The sequence below is a fragment of the Oppia nitens genome, unplaced genomic scaffold (assembly GCF_028296485.1).
Source record: "Oppia nitens isolate AA-2021 unplaced genomic scaffold, nextdenovo-longstitch-racon4-pilon3 scaffold15_pilon_pilon_pilon, whole genome shotgun sequence".
NCBI lineage: Eukaryota > Metazoa > Arthropoda > Arachnida > Sarcoptiformes > Oppiidae > Oppia > Oppia nitens.
In genome coordinates, this window is record NW_026533194.1 from 1,765,464 (window position 1) to 1,786,943 (window position 21,480).

Here is a 21,480-nt window from a genome sequence, read left to right on the forward strand (position 1 = left end):
TATACAGATATATAAAGTTATTAAAACTATTGGATATTGTTATATATAAAAAAAATACAGAATAAAATTTATTTTAATTATTATTTAATGCTAATATTTTGCAATTTTAATCATATAAATAATAATGTAATATACTATATACACATGTGTCTAAAATTATAATATTAAATTTAGAAATAATATCATAAAAATTACATACAATAAACAAAATAATATACAAAATAAAAATATTAAATTTATTATATATGTAATTATTAGTAACTTTAGATATATATATAATTAAAATTAGTGTTTTATTGAATTAAAAAAATTTGCTTAAAAACATGAAAATATGTGTTTATATTTTGTTAAAATAGTCAAAATATGTGGTTATAATTATTTTACAGTCAAAATATGTGATTATAATAAATAACAATTTAAAAATTGTGTTACAATTAATAATAATAAATTAATATTTTAGTATATTTTTCTCTTATTAATACTTAAATACATAAATTATAAAACTTTTAAACTGTTAGTATTAATTAAAAATCAATTTAAAATAAATCATTAAATCCTATTGTTTTTTTAGTAGACATTAAAAATTAGTTAGATTTTAGAAAACATATATACAGTAAATATTATGTTACAGTATTTGTAACAAAAATTAACAAATAGTAATAATATACAGTATAATAAATTATTGCATAAAACATAAAATACTAGTTATTTATTGTAAAATATTGAACCCAATAATACATATATTAGAAAAATGTAATCTTAGCTATTATTTTACATTATATTATAGCTATATATATGCGAAATATGTGCTTATATTTGGCTATAATATGTGACTATCTTTTTAAAATAATATTTGTTTATGTGAATAAACAAAAAACATTTGCCATTAATAATCAGTTTTCAATCAATTGCTTATATATATATACAGTATATCTACTTATTTTTAAAAAATATATTTAATCACTAAAAAAAATATGTGTAAGTTATATATGAACTAAATGCTTTAGTAATTATTTACACATATAATATATATAAATATATATATTAATATAAGGGTTATATTTAGGATGGGTTATATTGGATTTTAGGGTGGGTTGTACTTTTTTGTGGTGATAATAATAATAATAATTTGCCCCGGGTCAAATTGATGCTGATATAAAACAATAATAATAATAGTAATTTGGTTAATGTATACATAATTACTATTGTGTTTTGTAGTGATATATCTATACTATATATATGTTATTATATTACATATATATATATATATATATATATATATATATATATATATATATATATATATATAGTATATAATTATAATACATTCATTTCGACAATTTTCAAAAATAACACTGCTACTATTGAGAGAATCTGTATTAAATAATAATAATAATAATAATAATAATAATAATAATAATAATAATAATAATAATAATAATTTCTGGTATAAACACTTTACAACAGTTCATCAACCAATGGCAATAGCAATGAATAAAATAATACAAACAGGACAAACCGATGACTTCCTCACTTCCGGAATAACATATCTACTCCCAAAAACAGAAAATACATCAGATCCCAGCAAATATAGACCAATCACTTGTCTAACAACAATGTATAAAATCCTAACATCCATAATATCAACTAAAATATATAATCATTTAAGTAACAACAACATAATAGCTGAAGAACAAAAAGGCTGTATAAAACACTCAATGGGCTGTAAAGAGCAATTAACAATAGACAATATCATAACAATAAGAGCTCGTCAAAAACATAGAAATCTTGAAATGGCATACATAGACTATAAGAAAGCATTCGATTCAGTCCCTCATAAATGGTTATTAAGAGTGTTAAAACTATATAAAATTGACAACACACTGATAAACACATTAGAAAATATGATGAAAAAATGGAATACTAAATTGTGTGTCAATACAAATAATGGAACAAAAATAAGTACAGAAATCAAAATAAATAGAGGAATATTTCAAGGAGATTCACTCAGTCCTCTGTGGTTCTGCTTAGCCATAAACCCACTGTCATCACTACTTAAAAAGCTAAAAGGCGTAAATCTAAAATCAAGTGATACAAAATATAATCTAACACATCTACTATATATGGACGACTTAAAACTATACGCCGAAAAAGAATCTGATTTAAATGCAATGCTAAAAACAACAGAAACTTTCTCCAATGATATAAATATGGAATTCGGATTAGATAAATGTGCTATAATGAAACTGAAAAGAGGAGTCTATTCTGAAAGAAATCAATACGAAACTGAAAATGGATATATAAAGGCACTAGAAAATGGAGATATATATAAGTACTTAGGAATTAAGCAAATGCATAAATCTAAAATGACAGAAGTTAAAGAAGAAATAAAGAAAACATTAAACCAAAGAATAATAAAAATACTAAAATCTCAATTAAACTCAAACAACAAATTCAAAGCCATAAACACTTGGGCTATACCTGTACTGACATACTCGTTCGGAATAATAAAATGGAGTAAAACAGAACTTGAGACCATTGAAAGACATATAAGGCGACAACTTACAATGTTTGGACTACACCACCCTAGAAGTTCTGTAGCACGACTGTGTGTTAGTAGAAAGCATGGGGGTAGAGGGTTACTAAACATTGTAAGCCTTGAAGCCAAACAGCGAGAATTGCTGAGAAAATACCATCAACAAAAATGCAATGTCTCAGAGCTCCACAAAATAACATCAACACTTGATTACAACTACACACCTCTAAATCTCAGCAATAATGAACATCAAATAGAAATACAAAATGAAAAAGAGAGGATTAACACATGGGCCTCAAAAGAACTCCACGGTAGATACAGAGCAGAACTCAACCAAACACACGTAGACGAAGAAATGTCTACAAAATGGTTGAAGTACGCCGGTCTTCATGGAGAGACAGAGGGGTTCATGATGGCAATACAAGATCGAGTGATTCCGACACGAAACCATCAGAAATACATCCAAAAGCTAAATATACCAACAGACAAGTGCAGGATGTGTCATATGGAGTCCGAAACAATAGAACATATACTAAACGGGTGTAAAGTACTCACATATACACCGAGTACCTAAGCCGTCACAACCAAGTAGCCAAAATCATACATCAGGAATTGGCAATAAGATTCGGACTAATCAAAGAACCATTACCATACTATAGATACGAGCCACAAAGTGTAATGGAAAGCAACAGAGCCAAGATCTACTGGGATAAAGAAATAAGAACAGATAAGACTGTGGCCCACAACCGCCCAGATATAGTACTAGTAGACAAACATCAAGATAAGGCATACATAATTGACATAGCGGTCCCACTAACACACAAACTACAGGACACGCATAGTGAGAAACGCCGAAAATATACAGACTTGGCCTATGAGATCAATAAGATGTGGCGCATTAAGAAAGTTGAAATCATACCTATAATCCTGTCATCAATGGCCGTAATACCGAAAAATCTGGCCCTAAGTTTGGAATCACTGGAAATCAGAAAAACTAAGATCTATGAAATGCAAAAAGCAGTGATACTTCAGAGTTGTAGAACAGTCAGAAAAGTACTAGACTTGAGTTGAGTCTAACCAGTCGTGTCTCTGCCACCAAAAGTGGCCGACACAACTGTGATCACACCGGAACAACCGTGATATACAAAGATAATAATAATAATAATAATAATAATAATAATAATAATAATAATAATAATATATATTAGAAAATATAATTAATAATAGTTTTTTAAATAAAATATCAATATATATATATATTGACAAATATTTATTAAAAATCTATTAAAAATCTATTAATTATTACATACTTCATAACTTTCAAAATAATCGATAGTGAAAAATATCCAACACGTGAAACCAATATTTTTAATGGCTGTCCTCTCAATCATTGTGTTTATCTAAATGTCAAAAAATAATAAAATTAGAATCAAAAAATAAATAAATAAAGAATAATTTATTTTTAGTTATATATATAAATGATTTTTAGTATTAATTATTATTATTAGTATACAAATCTATCTGAAAATAAATAATACGTTTTTTATATAGATATGCTTAGTATGCATCATACATGAAGTATCAATATTAAAACACATACACACACATACATAAATACATGCACACACATACATACATACACACACTCACACATACATACACACATATACAGTGTAGATACATACATACATACATACGGATACAGTATATATATATATATATATATATATATATATATATATATATATATATATATTATAAATAGATAATTATATAATTTATACTTACCTTAATTTTATTGACAACATTAATACGTTGATTATTAATAACCATAAACTTGTTTAACAATTTATACAATTTATTAGCATTATAGTTAACGGCTGCACAGGTAAATATGACAAACAGGAATATTTGTACAAAATTTGATACAACATTACAAACAATAATTCTGGTTAATAGTTCATCCATTTTGAACAATAAATTAAACAATACTATGGTTAGAGCCGATCCATTTCCTACTAAAAATATACCTAAAAATTTTGACCAAAAATTTTCATTATAGTCATCGATTTCGGAAAATAATTTATCCATTAGTATTAAATTCTTAAGTAATCTAGTATTTCCCAATGAATTTCTAGTTTTCAATTGTTTACTATTATCATCAAATAGTTGATCCATTGATTGAATTTTTATAATCAAATAATTGCATACAATTTTCAGATAGACTACCTGATAGACTAAATGATTCCAGAAATAGTAGGCCCATAGTGTAAAAAATAGGCCATTGGGTATACCATAGATTAGTGTAGTCATCAATGGTAAGTGATAGATATTATAGGTTAGTACACAAAATAGAAACGATATAATAGTTATGACAATATTGTTGTTTAGTTTAACAAAATTGAATACTTTTCCAGTAATGGTAAGCAATTTCATAATCTTGTCGTAATCGTAGAGACCGACACTCGCTGGTGTCCGCAAACCGGCCATCATTTTGAATACATTCAAATATGTCGGATCAGTACTACTTCTACTACTACCTCGACCACTACCACCACCATTACTACTACTACCACCACCGCCACCACCACTAGCGGGTGTCCGCAATCCGGACATCATTTTAAATACATTCAAATATGTGGGATCAGTACTACTACTACCAGCACCAGTACCACCACCACCACCACCAATACTACTCCTACTACTACTACTACCTCTACTACTACTACTACTACTAACACTACTATGTAATGAATACCAATAGCAATAATAATGTAATAATTGCATTATTAACGATTGTGATGTAATCAATATGAAAAATAAGCCAGCTAAATCATGGGCACCCATAAATGTAGGATGATCGCCCAACCAGATAAATATGTATAGATTTTTCCCATTAGGTTCATGGATTATACAAATAATACGTGCCAATAGATACATGGTTAATGATATAAAACATAACCAAGGATGATTATACCATTGACGTCTAAACTGATAATCAGTATTGAATAAACTCAGACCAATACGATATAAATGATTTGATGCCAATTGAATGGTTAATGTTGGCGATAATAATTTATCCGGATCAATTTGATGATGATTTGATGATTGTCCAAAAGCATGAGTTATCATTTTGTTTATGTTTGGTTGGTTAGTTGGTTAGTTGGTTAGTTTGCTTGAATTTTAACCCCAAAAAAATTACAGTATAATAATAATAATAATAATTATTTTATTTTTTTAAAAAATCTGATATTATCTTAATCTAAAATATTTTGTTTACTATTATATACTGTAATTTATTTTATACAAAAATATAATATTAATATTAAAATATTAATAGTAGACAAATTATATAAAAAAAGAAATACTAGAGAAAATTCCCCTAAAATTCTCAAAATTTTTTTATATGAAAGTAAGAAAATATTCCTAATAAATAGCATATATTTTCGAAATATTAATAAAAAAAACTATAAATTTTAATTAAAATTATATATAAATATATAAGTTATTCTTGTTTTAAAATGCAAAATTAAAAAAATATATATAATAGTTTTATCTTAATTATATACTTATATTAAACTACAAAAATTAATAATTTAATAGTTTTAAATATATATACAATATTTTTTTATATATAAAAAACATAACTAAATAAAATTATTATCGATTTAATACAATTATTTGTAAAAACAATGCCGACAATAGTGATAATATCTATATAAAGTAAACACACAAAAAATATATTACTCTAGTATTTAGTACTAAAATAAATAATAATTTTTAAACAAAAAAAATCATACTTCATAACTACGAAAATAATTAATAGTATAAAAATGCCAACAGGTGAAGCCTACTTTTTTGGTGGCTGTCCTCTCAATCATTGTATTTATCTAAATTATTCAACAAAAAAAGCAAACCAAAAATATTTATTTTAAATTATAATATATAAAAATTATAAACATTTTTCTATAAAAAAAACAAATTAATATAAAAACAAATATATTACGGAGGCGATTCACATATTAAGTTCGCATTTTTTTTTTTAAAAAGAAATCTAGACCCCAACCCTCCCCTATGTTTGCAATGTTGTTTGCATGTAGTCATTTAAAAAAATTACGTTTGCATGTCCCTAACAGCTAACCACCCCCCCACCCTACCACCAGAAATAAAATATTATCTAAATGCAAACGTTCCTAAAGTTTCAACCCTCCCCTCGCCATCGTTCGCAAAAGTTCGCTTTGGCCAACCACACCGGTTTGGTGGCCGTCCTCTCAATCATTTGTGATAATCTATAAACAAAATAATAATAATAATAAAATAATAATAAATATAAATATATATAGATTCTGTATCTCTATTTACTATAAAATATTAGTATATTTATAAATATATTATTTATATTTTATTTAATTTAAAATTATTACTTGAATTTTATGTCCAATACATAATCTGACGGTTATTTCTAGCCATAAAAATGTTTAATAGTTTTGTATGTTTAATATGAGTTAAATATACAATATTTTTTTTAAATATAATTTTATGGAAAATTTAAACAATTGTAATTAAATTTTATATTATATTTATATCTAAATATAAATATATTTCATTAAATATTATGATTTTTTTTAGTTAATTATAAACATATTACTATATAGTTTATGTGTATTATTTCTTTATAATAATAATAATAAAAATAATAATGTAGATTAAACATAATAGAAAACTGGTATAATTATAATAGTTTATTTTTAATATAATATAAAAAATTAACTTTTATAGTATATTTTTTTATAGAAAATTATTATAGTGAAAATACGATAAATTATAGTAATTTATTTAAATTTATTATAAACATAAACTATTTATTTAATTGACGAGTTTTTATTATTTATATTATATGTCAAAATATTATGTTTAAAATAAATTATTTATATGAAAAAAATAACTTATAATAAACAATAAAAGGTGATTTATTGTAATAGCATTTATTTATTATTTTTTAAATAATATTTATAAATTGTTATTATTATTTATGATTGTTTGAAATAAAAAAATATTTTATATTAAAATAATTAGTATGAATTGTTAAAAATATTTGTTGTTGAAAATTTTATTTAAATATTTAAAAAATAAAACAGATTTAATATAAATTAGTAATATTTAATACTATTTCAATCAATACAACCCAATAATACAGTTTATTGTCAAATATTTTTATTTTCAAATATCATAATAAAGTGTGTGTTTGTTGTTGTTGTTGTTTTGTGTTCAATAGGATTATGTTATTTAATATACTATAATATAGTATTGTATTATTTTTTTTCATAAATGTTATTAAATTAAACAAACATACAAAATAAAATATTTTTTAAAAAATATATATTATTATAATAGTATTATTTACATAATAACATAATTATTTACATTTACATAATTTTGAGAAACAGTGCCGATAACATTGATAATATCTATGATAAAAATCAAATTAATCAATTTAAATTAATTAAAAATATATAGAATTTATTAATATATTTATTTTAAATAATAATAATAATCATACTTCATAACTACGAAAGTAATTGATGGTAAAAAAGTGCCAACAGGTGAAGCCTACTTTTTTTGGTGGCCGTCCTCTCAATCAATGAGATAATCTATAGACAAAATAATAATATTAATAATATTAATAACTAATAAAAAAATATAATTTATTATTATATAATATCTCTATTTACTGTAAATATAATATTTTGTTTAATTTATATATATATATATATATAAATATTACTTGAATTTTGTGTCCAATACTAATCTGACGGCTATTTCTAGCCATAAACATATTTAATAATTTATAGGATTTGTTAGCATTATAGTTAACCGATGCACAGGTAAATATGACAAACAGGAATGCCTGTCCCCAAACCATACAGACATAGGTTAGGATAATTTTTGACACAATATTTGTCATTTTGAACAAACCGGAAACCATTAACAGTATTATAGACGATCCAAATGTCATACAAAACATACCCAAAAATTTTGAATAATAACACCGATCGTAGTCTTTAATTTCCAAATAAATTTCAGTCAATTCATTCAATTCATTAGTAATGTTTATAAACTTTTTATTAGACTTATTATTATTATTAGTTATTAATTTTTGTTCAATCAATTTATTTACGGCCAATAGTTTCATAATTAAATAGTTGCATAAAATTTTTAGATAAATAACCTGGAACAATACTTGATTCCAGTAATTGTTAGCCCAATAATGGGCAAACAATAATGAATTAGGTATACCATAGACTAGTATATCCCTAAGCGATAGTTGTTTTAGTGTATAACTATTGTATACTATGTATACAAATTGTATTATTGAATTTGACAATTTCACAGGCCTTACGATGATTGCTAATCAATCGGTCGATTAGCCGATAATCTGTTAGTCCAACACTACGGGGTGTCCGTAAACCGGCCATCATTTGAAATACATGCAAATAAATTGGTTTATTACCCCAACAATAGTTTAGATAATTGATTAGTATAGACATACAGGCATGTGTACAGGTAATGGTCATAAATATATCCCATATAATATGTATACCGAAAAATAGCCGCAATCGCCTAATATGGCAAACAATATGATATTTTGTTTGTCAATGAAAATACATAGAAAACTTTTGATAGCAAATACGGTAAACATTATGAATATAAACAACGGCTGATGAATCCAATTGCGTGGATAGGGTTGATGTACGCCAATGTAGGTGTCGTCAAACAGGCTCAACCCTATCCGATAGAGATGACCGGCTGCCATCGGGTAGACTATATTGCCCGATAGTAAATCATCCGGGTCAAATGGTTTATCTAGACTATGTGTTAGCATTGTTGTTTTTGATGATGATGGTGTCATCTTTATAATAACTATACATATATTATAATAACAGAAATAATTTTTAATTATATTTAAGTTATAAAAATAATAATAAGTTAATGTTGTGTTTATATAGATTAAAGTATTTTAATAAATTTAAACTTACATTGAATTATATATTATATATTTATTTAAAATAAATTTTTTGTAACTGCAAAAACATATTATATATTTAAAAGATATTATTATTAATCATATGAGACTACTTATATAAATAATTTTTTGTTGTTGTTAATTAGTCTCTATAATAAATTATTTGATAAAAAATTAAAATCTTCATATGACATTTTATTTATAATATTTATTATTTTAGAAATTATATATATTTTAATATAAGAAAAAGTAATTAACTTTTATTTGATAATTTTTTTTATAAAAATTTATTATAATAAAAAAACTATAAATTAAAGTAATTTATTTAAATTTATTTGAATTATAATAATCTATTTTAATTGATGAGTTTTTTTAATGATTGATGATTTACAGACATACATAAATTTTTATTATTTGTTATTATATTGTATGTCAAAATATTTTCCATAAAATAAATTATTTAACTTATAAATTACAATAAATGCTATTACAATAAATCATCTTTTATTGTTAATTATAAGTTATAATTAACAATAAAAGATGATTTATTTTAATARCATTTACTTTTGTTTTTAGTTAAATAAGTAATAAAAATATTATAGTATATAAAACTTTTAAAAAATAATTATTTATTATAAATTTATTTTTATTTTTATTTTTTATAATATTATATATTATAATTAAAATTGAAACAATTTCCCCAAAAAKAAAGTTCCCAATAAAAWATTAYTCAAATATTMCTGRAAAATATGGAAAATATTTTATTTTCTAACTATTTATTGTTAGTAAGAGAAACAAAAATTATATTAAAATAAATAGTATAAATTGTTAAAAAAAATTAATTAATTTCAATTAAATATATAACTTATTGATACTATTTATCAATACCACACTCAAAATACAGGTTAATATAATATTTGATTTTCAATATTTGATTTTCAATAGTTAATAAGGATTTTTTTTTTGGAAAATAAAACATGGGTTGGAATATATTATTAATAATATTAATATAATACTATTATAGTGTTATTTTGCATAAATGTTGTATTAATTTAAACAAACAAACAAACAAAAATAAAAAATAAAATATTTTTAAAGATATATAYACTACTGTAGTATATATATATATTGTAGTATTATTAATCCATTTCCATAATTTTGAGAAACAGTGCAGATAACATTGATAATATCTGTGATAAAAATTAAATTAATCAATTTAAATTATTAAAAATATATACAATTTATTAATATTTTTAATATTTTTAATATAATAATAATAATAATCATACTTCATAACTACGAAAATAATTGATGGTAAAAAAGTGCCAACAGGTGAARCCTACTTTTTTRGTGGCCGTCCTCTCAATCATTGAGATAATCTATAGACAAAATAATAATAATAATATTAATAATAATATTAATAATAATATTAATAATAATATTAATAATAATATTAATAATAATATAATAATATTAATAATAAATTAATAATAATATAATAATTATTAATTAATAATTATATAATTCTAATAATTACTAATAATAATATTAATAATAATATTAATAATAATATTAATAATAATATTAATAATAATATTAATAACTAATAAAAATATAATTTATATATATATATTTAGTTTAATTTATATATATATATATATATATATATATATACAAATATTACTTGAATTTTGTGTCCAATACTAATCTGCCGGTTATTTCTAGCCATAAACATGTTTAACAATTTATAGGATTTGTTAGCATTATAGTTAACCGATGCACAGGTAAATATGACAAACAGGAATGCCTGTCCCCAAACCATACAGACATAGGTTAAGATAATTTTTGACATAATATTAGCCACTTTGAACAAACCGTAAACCAATAGCTGAGTTATAGCCGATCCAAATGTAATACAAAACATACCCAAAAATTTTGAATAATAACACCGATCGTAGTCTTTAATCTCCAAATAAATATCAGTCAATTCATTCAATTCATTAGTAATGTTAATAAATTGTTTATTATTATTATTATTATTATTATTATGTTTTTTATTAATTTTATTATTATTAACTATAKCTTTAGCTAACATTTTTTGTTCAATCGATTCATTTATKGCYAAAATTTTCATTATTAAATAACTGCATARAAAYTTTAGATAAATAACCTGGAACATTACTTGATTCCAGTAATTGTTAACCCATTGGGCAAACAGTATGGCATTTGGTATACCATAGACTAGTATATCCCTAAGCGATAGTTTCAGACTATAGCTTAGCATAACAAATGCAAATGCTATGAATGATATACAGTAGTCGTTATTGAATTTAGCAAACGTACAGACCTTACGGTGTCTACTAATCAATCGGACAATTTGCCGATAATCTGTTAGACCAACACTACGGGGTGTCCGAAAACCGGCCATCATTTGAAATACATGCAAATAGATGGGTCTAATACCCCGTCGATAGTTTAGATAATGCATTAGTATTGTTATACAGGCCTGGGTAGTGGTTATTACGTAAAATATATCCGATATTATATGTATATCTAGAAAATAGCCGGAATCGCCTAATATGGCAAACAATATGATATTTTGTTTATCACTAAATATACAGACAATACTTTTGACTAGAAATATGCTAAACATTGTGAATATAAACAACGGATGATGAATCCATTTGCGTGGATAGGGTTGATGGACACCACTGTCAGTGTCGTCAAACAGGCTCAACCCTATCCGATAGAGATGACCGGCTGCCAGTGGATAGACTATATCGCCCGATAGTAAATCATCAGGGTCAAATTGTTGTTGTTGTTGTTGTTGATCTAGTCTATGAGTTAGCATTTGTTGTTGTTGTTGTTTTGATAACCTTAATATATATGAATACAAATTAATTTAAAATGAAAAAAAAGTTAAAAATAATTAAATAAAAATATTTCTATAAAATAAAATAATAATAATTAAAGATTTAATAGATGTAATCTGTTTAAAGAATATGTATAGTTCAAGATATATACAGTATATATATATATATATATTTAAATCTAAATTTTTTAAAATAAAATATTTAGAAAATTCTACAAAATAAAAATATTTTATATTTAAAGTTTATAATATATAAAAATTTTATCATTTTATACAGTATATATATATATATATATATATATATATATATATATATATATATTATTTAAACATATTCTAAGGTTTATTTTTATAATAATAACAATTATATAAATAATATTATTTTTAATATTAGCTTTTAGATTAAATCATTTGAAAAAAAATATAAAATAAAATTACATATTAATGGTAGTTATAATAATATTGACTGCTAGTTATCAATTTAATTATATAAAAAATACATTAGTAAACTATCTTAAATTACATTAGATTAATTAACAACAACAAAAATCAAATTATTAGAAATAATGATATTATTATTATTATTAATATTAATATATTTTATTAATGATATAGTTTGTTTAATTAATGTAATAAAATATATTTTATATTTATTAATTGCGTGATAGTATTATATTAATAATGTGTATCAAATTTTGTTAATATTAATATATATATATATATATATATATAGTGAATAACTGCAATTATTGTAATAAAATTAAAATTTTTCCATTAAATTTAAATTGATAATTTTTTTTTAAATTTATTATTATGCATTATAATAATTTTAGTTTATCACTGGTCAAACTTAATTAGTCTAATAAAAATTTATTGTTTAGTTAATTATAAAGTTAAAGCTAATAAAAATATATAATTGACAGGTATTTAAACAAAATAATTTATATTATATGCCATTATTTAATTTTGCTTTTTTTTTAAAACAAACTAATAATTTATTTTCTGTATTATTATAATAATAATTTAATCGTATGCTATTGTGCTTTCCTGTTATGGGCAATGTTATAGAAAAATATTTATTTTTTTTAAAAAAATAATTTAAATTCTAACAAAAAATTTTATAAAATAAATTATATACAGATTTTGGACAAACAGTTTGGCATTTGATATGCCATAGACTAGTGTATCCCTAAATAAAAGATAAAATTTCAATAATAATAATAATAATAATAATAATAATAATAATAATAATAATAATAATAATAATAATAATAATAATAATAATAATAATAATAATAATAATAATAATAATAATAATAATAATAATACCTTGTAAATTATAACTTTTTAAAAAAAAAATTGTTGTCTAATTTAATGTACTAAATTATTTTTAAATAATATAACTATTATTATTATTATTTATACACTTTTTATATACTCTTTAAAAAATATTAGCAGAAATATTGTAAATTAAACATACAGTATAAAACAAATACATTAAAAAACCATGATAGGTATTATACAATAGTTATTATTATTATTATTATTTGTAATTATATTTTATTGTCTATAGTTTTAATATTGAATAAATAATATATTTTAGACAAAAATATTGACATATTTTTATTGTTGTTGTTGTTTTGTAGTTTCAAATTAAAAAAAAACAACCAAAATTAAATAGATATATAAAAATATTAATTTTTTAATTAATTAATATGTGTTTTCTTATTGATATTTAACTTTTTAGTAGTAGTAGTAGTAGTAGTCATTAAATATTTTTTAATACGATCAATGGGTGCTTCAAACATAATATATGCCAAATAGCTAACAAATTGTGTCAATGCAAATATTTGTAAAAATATCAGGATCTATTAATATATATATATATGTGTGTTTTAAAATAATAAAATAAATTAATTATCACATATTAAGTCTAAAGATTATACTTACTAAATTAGTCTGGGTCATATAGATTATTTGCTGTGAACTATACATATAGACATAGATAACAAATACATGATAGAGATAGGATTGAAACGATAGTTTACTGAGTGGTTGTAATGCCTGGCACGACAATAGCCGATTGATTGGACCGCCATTACCTGTTGAACAGGCATACAATATATAGGCCCATACTATGGCCATCAGGGTATCATAGCATGAAACATGTAGTAGGGATATCATATAGTAGTAACTATTAGTTAAATAATAATCGTCATCCAAATAGTATGGCAAATAAATTATAATAAGCCATAGACTAATACTAGTCAGCCATAGTGTTATGTTAATTAACTTAAAAAAAATAATTAGTAAATTTTATTATAATTTAATTTAGTTATTAAATTTTATTGTTCATAAATATACCGGTTTTATTGTAATATTATTTCCATATTTTTTATATACATAAGCAGTTAGTATACCCACACAATAGGGACCCAAACGAGTTAAGGTTGAAAAATAGATTTTAGGAAAAAAATTTGGATCACTAGTCATGAAAATATTGTTTGTTTAATAATTTAAAAAAAATTTAAATATAATATAATCATTTTTTTTAAATAAAATAAATTTATACCTTTCTATTTTGGTGTAAATTGGTTGGAAATTATTGGATAATATTTTGTATGATATTAATAAACTGGAGCCAATAACTAATAAGACATTTACTATAACGCCAATTGTTTGTCTAATAAAATTTTTTTTTAAATAAAAATTATATTACAATATATTTATCTAATATTTTTGTAATAATAAAGTATTTCTAAAAATTATTAGTATATTTATTTTTTTTTAATAAATTTTGATTATTATTATTATTATTACCTAATATCATTATAAGTTAGTAGTAATATTAACAATGGTGATATGATAAACAATTGCATATCGACAGCCAATGACCATGTTTCACCTTGACACTTTCAATTTTTTTTGATTGATTAATTTTTAATAAAAATAAAATTAAAATATTTATAACAAATAATATACTGTATTATAACGATAAATGTTAAAATGTTAAAATATTAATATCATATTAACATAGCAAACATATTAACATTAGTGATTAAACTAATAATTAGTAAAAATTAATAAAAAAAAGAAGATTGTCTATAAATAAAACTAAATAATTAAAATATTATAAAATATTAATAATTTTTTTTAAAAAAATAAATAAATTACCATATTAAATACTGTTAGATCTTTATCGACTAATTGACTAATAGCTTGATTATTTTGCATATATAATAGATTAAACCACCAAAATTGATGGCAAGATTCATGCATTTTATCGACATATTGATACCATTGGGGACCCGAACCCACTAACTCGTAGACAATACGTACGCCAATGGCAGCCAATAGTGATAGAGTAAAACGTATGTATCGTTGAAACAATCGGCTAATAATACCGGTTATTGTTGGGGACTGTGTTGTTGTCGATAGAAAAGTCAATGCACACAGAAAACCGGATATCATTATAAATACATTTACAAACATAGGACCATGGTTAATAAATTTTATTAGATAACCATCCAAACTTTCCAAACGGTTACCTAATTAGATAATAATTTAAAATATAATAATAATTTAATACACATTTTTTATTATTTGAAAAACTAATTCTATATATCTATATATCTAACAATATAATCTATTAAAAAAATAAACATTAATATATATTGAAATATAATATTATTTTAATTAATTATTTAATTAATTAATTAATAATTACCAATGTTTGTTATTAGACCATAACAATGTATTAATATTACCATAGAGTTGCTTATTACTCGTAAACCATGCAAACAATTTAAATTATTTTTATTATTATTATTATTATTGTCTTTTAGGCTACTATTAGTAGTAGTAGTGGTGCTATTAAACAATTGTCGTGTATTTGAATACAATGAAAATGCTAGCAATATATTAATATATGGTAAAGTTGATGGTATAGATCCTTCAAAAAAAAATTAAATTAAAATAAATAAATAATTATTTTATAAAAAGTTTTACAATTATAGTATTAATAATTATGAATTATTGCTGAAATTTAAAATATTTTAATTAACTTTTAGATTTTTGAAATTAATTGTTATTTATTTATTTTTTTAAACACATAGTACTTATATAATAAATTATATTTATTTAATTATTATGATTTATTTACGATTTTGGTTATTATAGTTGTAAATTTCACAATAGGTACCAGCTGCTACTAGAAATATTATCAAGCTAAAACAGCAACTAAAAATAATCAAAATAATAATCTTATTATTATTTAATATAACTAATAATTTAATAATTTAAGTATTATTTTAATAATATTTTTTTTAAAAATAAATAATTACATTATCACTAGATGATACCACTTTAAATTGCCCACATTATTGTTACTACAATTGCCAATTGATAAATTTAATCCAGATTGTTTATAAACTGTTTATATATATATTTAAATTAATTAATAATATAAATTTATTTAACATAATAAATAAATAAATAAAATAATGATAAAAAACATTTTACAAGTTTCTAATATATTAGTCAAATCGTTATCATTGCAAACATTTGGTATACATATATCAAATGTTGAGGTAACAAATAATTCACTTAATTTTGATTTCTAAATAAAATTTTTAAAAATAAATAATTATTATTATTAAAATAAAATATATAAATAGATAAATTAATTATTAAAAAAATATAGTCAATTGCAATACCATTTCATTAGATAGATGATAGTCATTAGTAAAATAATCAAACGGTATGTTTAGTGTACAATACTGGCCATCAAAACGTATTGGAGTCCTATTCCGGCTAACAGTGTCGACCCTATGGTCTAAACATTGCCGATATTGACCCATAAGCTGATAGTTGCCGTTTATAATACCGTTTCCAAAACTAGCACTTGAATCTATTACTGTTTTGTAAAAATAAATTTATAATTAATTAATTATAAAATAAAAATAAATTAAAAAAAGTTTTCTGTTTGTTTAGTTCATTACATTTAATTGTTGTTATATCGTACGGATTGTCCAATAAATAGTCGCCAATTTGTTTGCATTTTGGGCTAACATTGCTTTCATTGATTGAATTCAACAATTGTGTCATTAAATAATTATTTTTGTAAATTAATTCATAAATTGATTGTCCATTTGTTGGATAATCATTAGAAATAATAATTAATAAATTAATTAATACACTTATGTTTAATAACTTTGTTAACATAGTTGATATTATTTAATTTATTTTTACTTAAAAATCTATTTTAATAAATTTGTTAAATAAAATTTTTAATAAAATATGAATAAAGAGAAAAAATATTGTAATAACTTAAATAATATATACAGTAGTATATATTAGAGAGAGAGAGAGAGAGAGAGAGAGAGAAAAGAGAAAAGAGAGAGAGAGAGATATTATTATTATTGAGAAATTATTTTTTACTTATAATTATTTTGTTTTATTAATCATAAGAATTTTTTTTAAAATTCGCATAATCATATTATTATTTCAATTAAATTAATGTTTTTTTAAATGATTGAAAATATTATAAATTTTATTTAAATAGAAACTAAAATATTTCACTAATTTTTTTTAAAATTTCTAATCAAATAAAATATAATATTAAATACGTTATCTTTAATTTGCTATTTGCAAATCATTATAGAAAATATTTTCAGCTTAATTAATGGTTAAAAATTTAAATAATTTAATATATATTATTATATTATTAATATATATACTTTTATAAAAATAAATAATAAAGTTAGTTTTATAATTAAAATTATTATTATTTTAAATAATCAAATCAATTATTAGATATTAATATTGATAAAAACTAATTAGTATAAACATATACAATATATTAATTATTTGTTTTCATTAACGTTAAAAAAATCTTATCAGTTATTTACAAAAATAATACATTTTATTAAATTAAAATAAAAAGTTTTAATTATATAATTAAATTAAAATAGTATTATCTTTTTTCTCTTAATTTTAACTCAAACTCAATTAATTATTTTCAACATTTATAAAAAATTTAGTTTTCAACAACAACAACAAAAATAATATTAATAATTAAGTTTATAATCTTTTAAAAAAAATCATAATAATATTTATTTTAAAAAAAATCATAATAATATTTATTTTTAAAAAAATCATAATCATTAAATTAATTTTTTCAAAAACAAAAAATCAAATTCAAAGTGTTTTTTTCATTTGATTTTTAATCAACAATTTTCTTGACACCAATAATAACCGGTTTGGTCAGCAATACTTCCGGATGCGGACGAAACTGGACGGGAACTGTTGTCCTGTCTACCCGATAAAACTGGTAACGTTGCAATATACGGGCCAAACCGATTTTGGCCTCTAACAGTGCAAACCGCATACCTATACAGTGTCGCGGACCGGCACCAAACGGCAAATAACTGTACGGTACGATTTGGTCACGATTTTCCGGCATAAACCGATCGGGTTTGTAGCCGTACGGATCGGGAAAATAGTTCGGGTCGTGATGTAACGGATAGACTGGTGTATCGACAATCATACCTTTGGGTATTGTGATACCAGTGTCGCCCAGTTTAACGTCGGCCATAGCCTGCCGGGGTATGACACCGGCTGTCGGATATTTGCGTATAGTTTCCGATACACAAGCGTCCAGATAGGGCAGTGCCATAAGCTTGTCGTAGTCGACAGTATTATCAGTCCCGCTGATAGCCTGACGACATTCCTGTCTCAATCGGCTCTGTATATCCGGTTGTAGGGCCAACTCGTATAGTGTATGAGCAACGGCTGCGGCCAACGACTCGAAATCGGCAAAGAAAAAGACAAAACATTGACTAAAAATTTCATCGTCGGTTAGCTGTGCTATAAACGACTTGTTTGTATCGGTTTTCAAATAGGATTCGTCACTATAGATGCCCAGTTGTAGTTGTTTTCGGTCCTCATTGTCCAACAACTCATCATCCATTACCTGTGCTGCACCGGTAGTAGCACTGGTAGTAGCACTAGTAGTAGTACTAGTAGTAGTAGTCGTTTCCGATTTAATATCGACCAAAATTTGCATCAAATCGTTACGCCGGACACCCGATTCCTGTCTGTCTCTTAAAATTTTCAACAAAAACTCATAGAAATACTTATCCGGTGTCTGGGCTTTCGTAAACCACAGGACTAGTTTGAATACCAGTCCCGATAGTGTGGGAAACAGTGTTAGCAAACACATCTGATAGGTAGGAAAGGCAATAATTCGATGGACATTCTGTAGGAACTGGTGATTCTGATCGCCATATATATCAATACGTGTACCGAAAGCAGCGCTGGCTATCATATCCAATGATAGGTCTTTCATTGTCAACCGGATGTCTATATCGGCACCCGATGGCAGCCGATCAACAGTTTTGTCCAATTGGGTCATAAATCTGGTACAACAGTCGTCCAATAGGCCGACCATTTGTTTGAGTTTACGTGTAGTAAATACCGGGTTCAGTATGTTTCGCATACGGCGCCACTCGTCGTCCCTTAAGTTGGGCAACATTTTCTCAAACAACGAGTTTATGCGGCGTTTAATTGGCCGCCGATTGCGAAACGAGTTGAAATCTTTGACCATATATTGTTTGATTAGTTCCGGATCCGATATAAGTAGTTCAGGTTTGTCAAAACGGTAGACACTGGTTTTTTTTTTGTTGTTGAATAATAATTTATTTTCTAATTTTTGTTGTGTTTTTAATTACCCGATTAGTGATCCATAGTTTTGATACCATTTGGTACTTTCGTAGACATAGGGCTTAATAAATGTAGTCAATATATTACCGAAATAGGGTAGCGGTGTTGGGCCAGGTATGCCCAAAGAGCTCCAGTAGCTGTACGTACGCTTCCATAATCTTTAATTTGAAGCACATGTACAGTTTTTTTTAAATAAAAATATTTATTTATTTTTTTAATATAATTGAATTAATCAAATAATTATAACTGTAAACTATAGTACTTGTAAAATTTAATGAATTTATTGTTTTAATAAAAATAAATAAATAAAAATATTTACTAAAATTTAATTTTAATTTTATAAATACTTACAAATAAAGATAAATTAATAGTGCCGATAAAAATGGCAAAATTATTGACCACCAATAAAACATAATAATAATATTATTATTTTTTTTTAAATATTTAATTATTATTTATTAAAAACTTTACTTTTAAAAAAATAACATTTACTATTAGTACTAACAGAAAACTAATAATAATGTCTATAAATTTTATAAAAGCAAAAACTAATACTTCAAATGATTAAACAATATTTATTAAATATATTATAAATATTCAATACTAATGATACAATGACTATATAATAAATACAACAAAAACATTTTTTTTTAAATTATAAATTTTAAGCAAATAATAAAATTTATAATATATAAAACTTTTTTAACCTTGGTTATTAACCTAATTTTTAATATATATATATATATATATATATATATATATATTTAAATAGTATGTGTACTGTAAGTAATTTGAATTTAAAATTTAAAAAAAATTAATTTGTGAGTACTATTTAAAATACAACAACAATATTAATACAATAAATTAATAGTTATTATATCAATAGTTATTGTATCTTGGTTGTAGTTATATTTTATTAATATAGTTTTTTTGTTGTTGTATAGATAACTATTTATAGATAAATTAAATTTTTTGACATATTTGTGTAGTAGTGTAAACATTAAAAACAAACAAAATAAAATAAATAAATATATATAATATTATTTAATTAATTTGATTTCTTTTTATTAATAATAATTGACTTTTTAGTAGTAGTTATTGTTGTCATTAAATATTTTTCAATGCGATTGAATGGGGATTCAAACATAATATATGCCAAATAGCTGACCAATTGTGTCAATACAAACATTTGTAAAAATAGCAGAATCTATTAAGATTTTTTTTTTAAAAAATAATAATAAAATTATAAAATTATCAGTATTAATAATTATTTATATATATATATATGTTACTATACTTACTAAATTAGTCTGGGTCATATAGATT

General features: G+C 22.8%; 2 protein-coding genes across 2 annotated transcripts; both read right to left on the reverse strand.

Annotated features, from left to right (window-relative positions):
- Positions 1-15,248: 15,248 nt before the first annotated feature.
- LOC128963430 (O-acyltransferase like protein-like) lies at positions 15,249-16,209 on the reverse strand. Its single transcript, XM_054309941.1, has 3 exons — positions 16,160-16,209; positions 15,607-15,980; positions 15,249-15,344 (listed from the first exon to the last, which is right to left on the reverse strand). Exons 1-3 carry the CDS (start codon positions 16,200-16,202, stop codon positions 15,249-15,251), a joined length of 513 nt encoding a protein of 170 aa, XP_054165916.1. The 5' UTR covers positions 16,203-16,209.
- Positions 16,210-18,655: 2,446 nt separating this feature from the next.
- Positions 18,656-20,567, reverse strand: LOC128963442 (cytochrome P450 3A29-like). The gene is made up of 3 exons (XM_054309951.1): positions 20,506-20,567; positions 20,163-20,312; positions 18,656-20,099 (listed from the first exon to the last, which is right to left on the reverse strand). The coding sequence occupies exons 1-3, from the start codon at positions 20,565-20,567 to the stop codon at positions 18,656-18,658; spliced, it is 1,656 nt and encodes a 551-aa protein (XP_054165926.1).
- Positions 20,568-21,480: the final 913 nt, after the last annotated feature.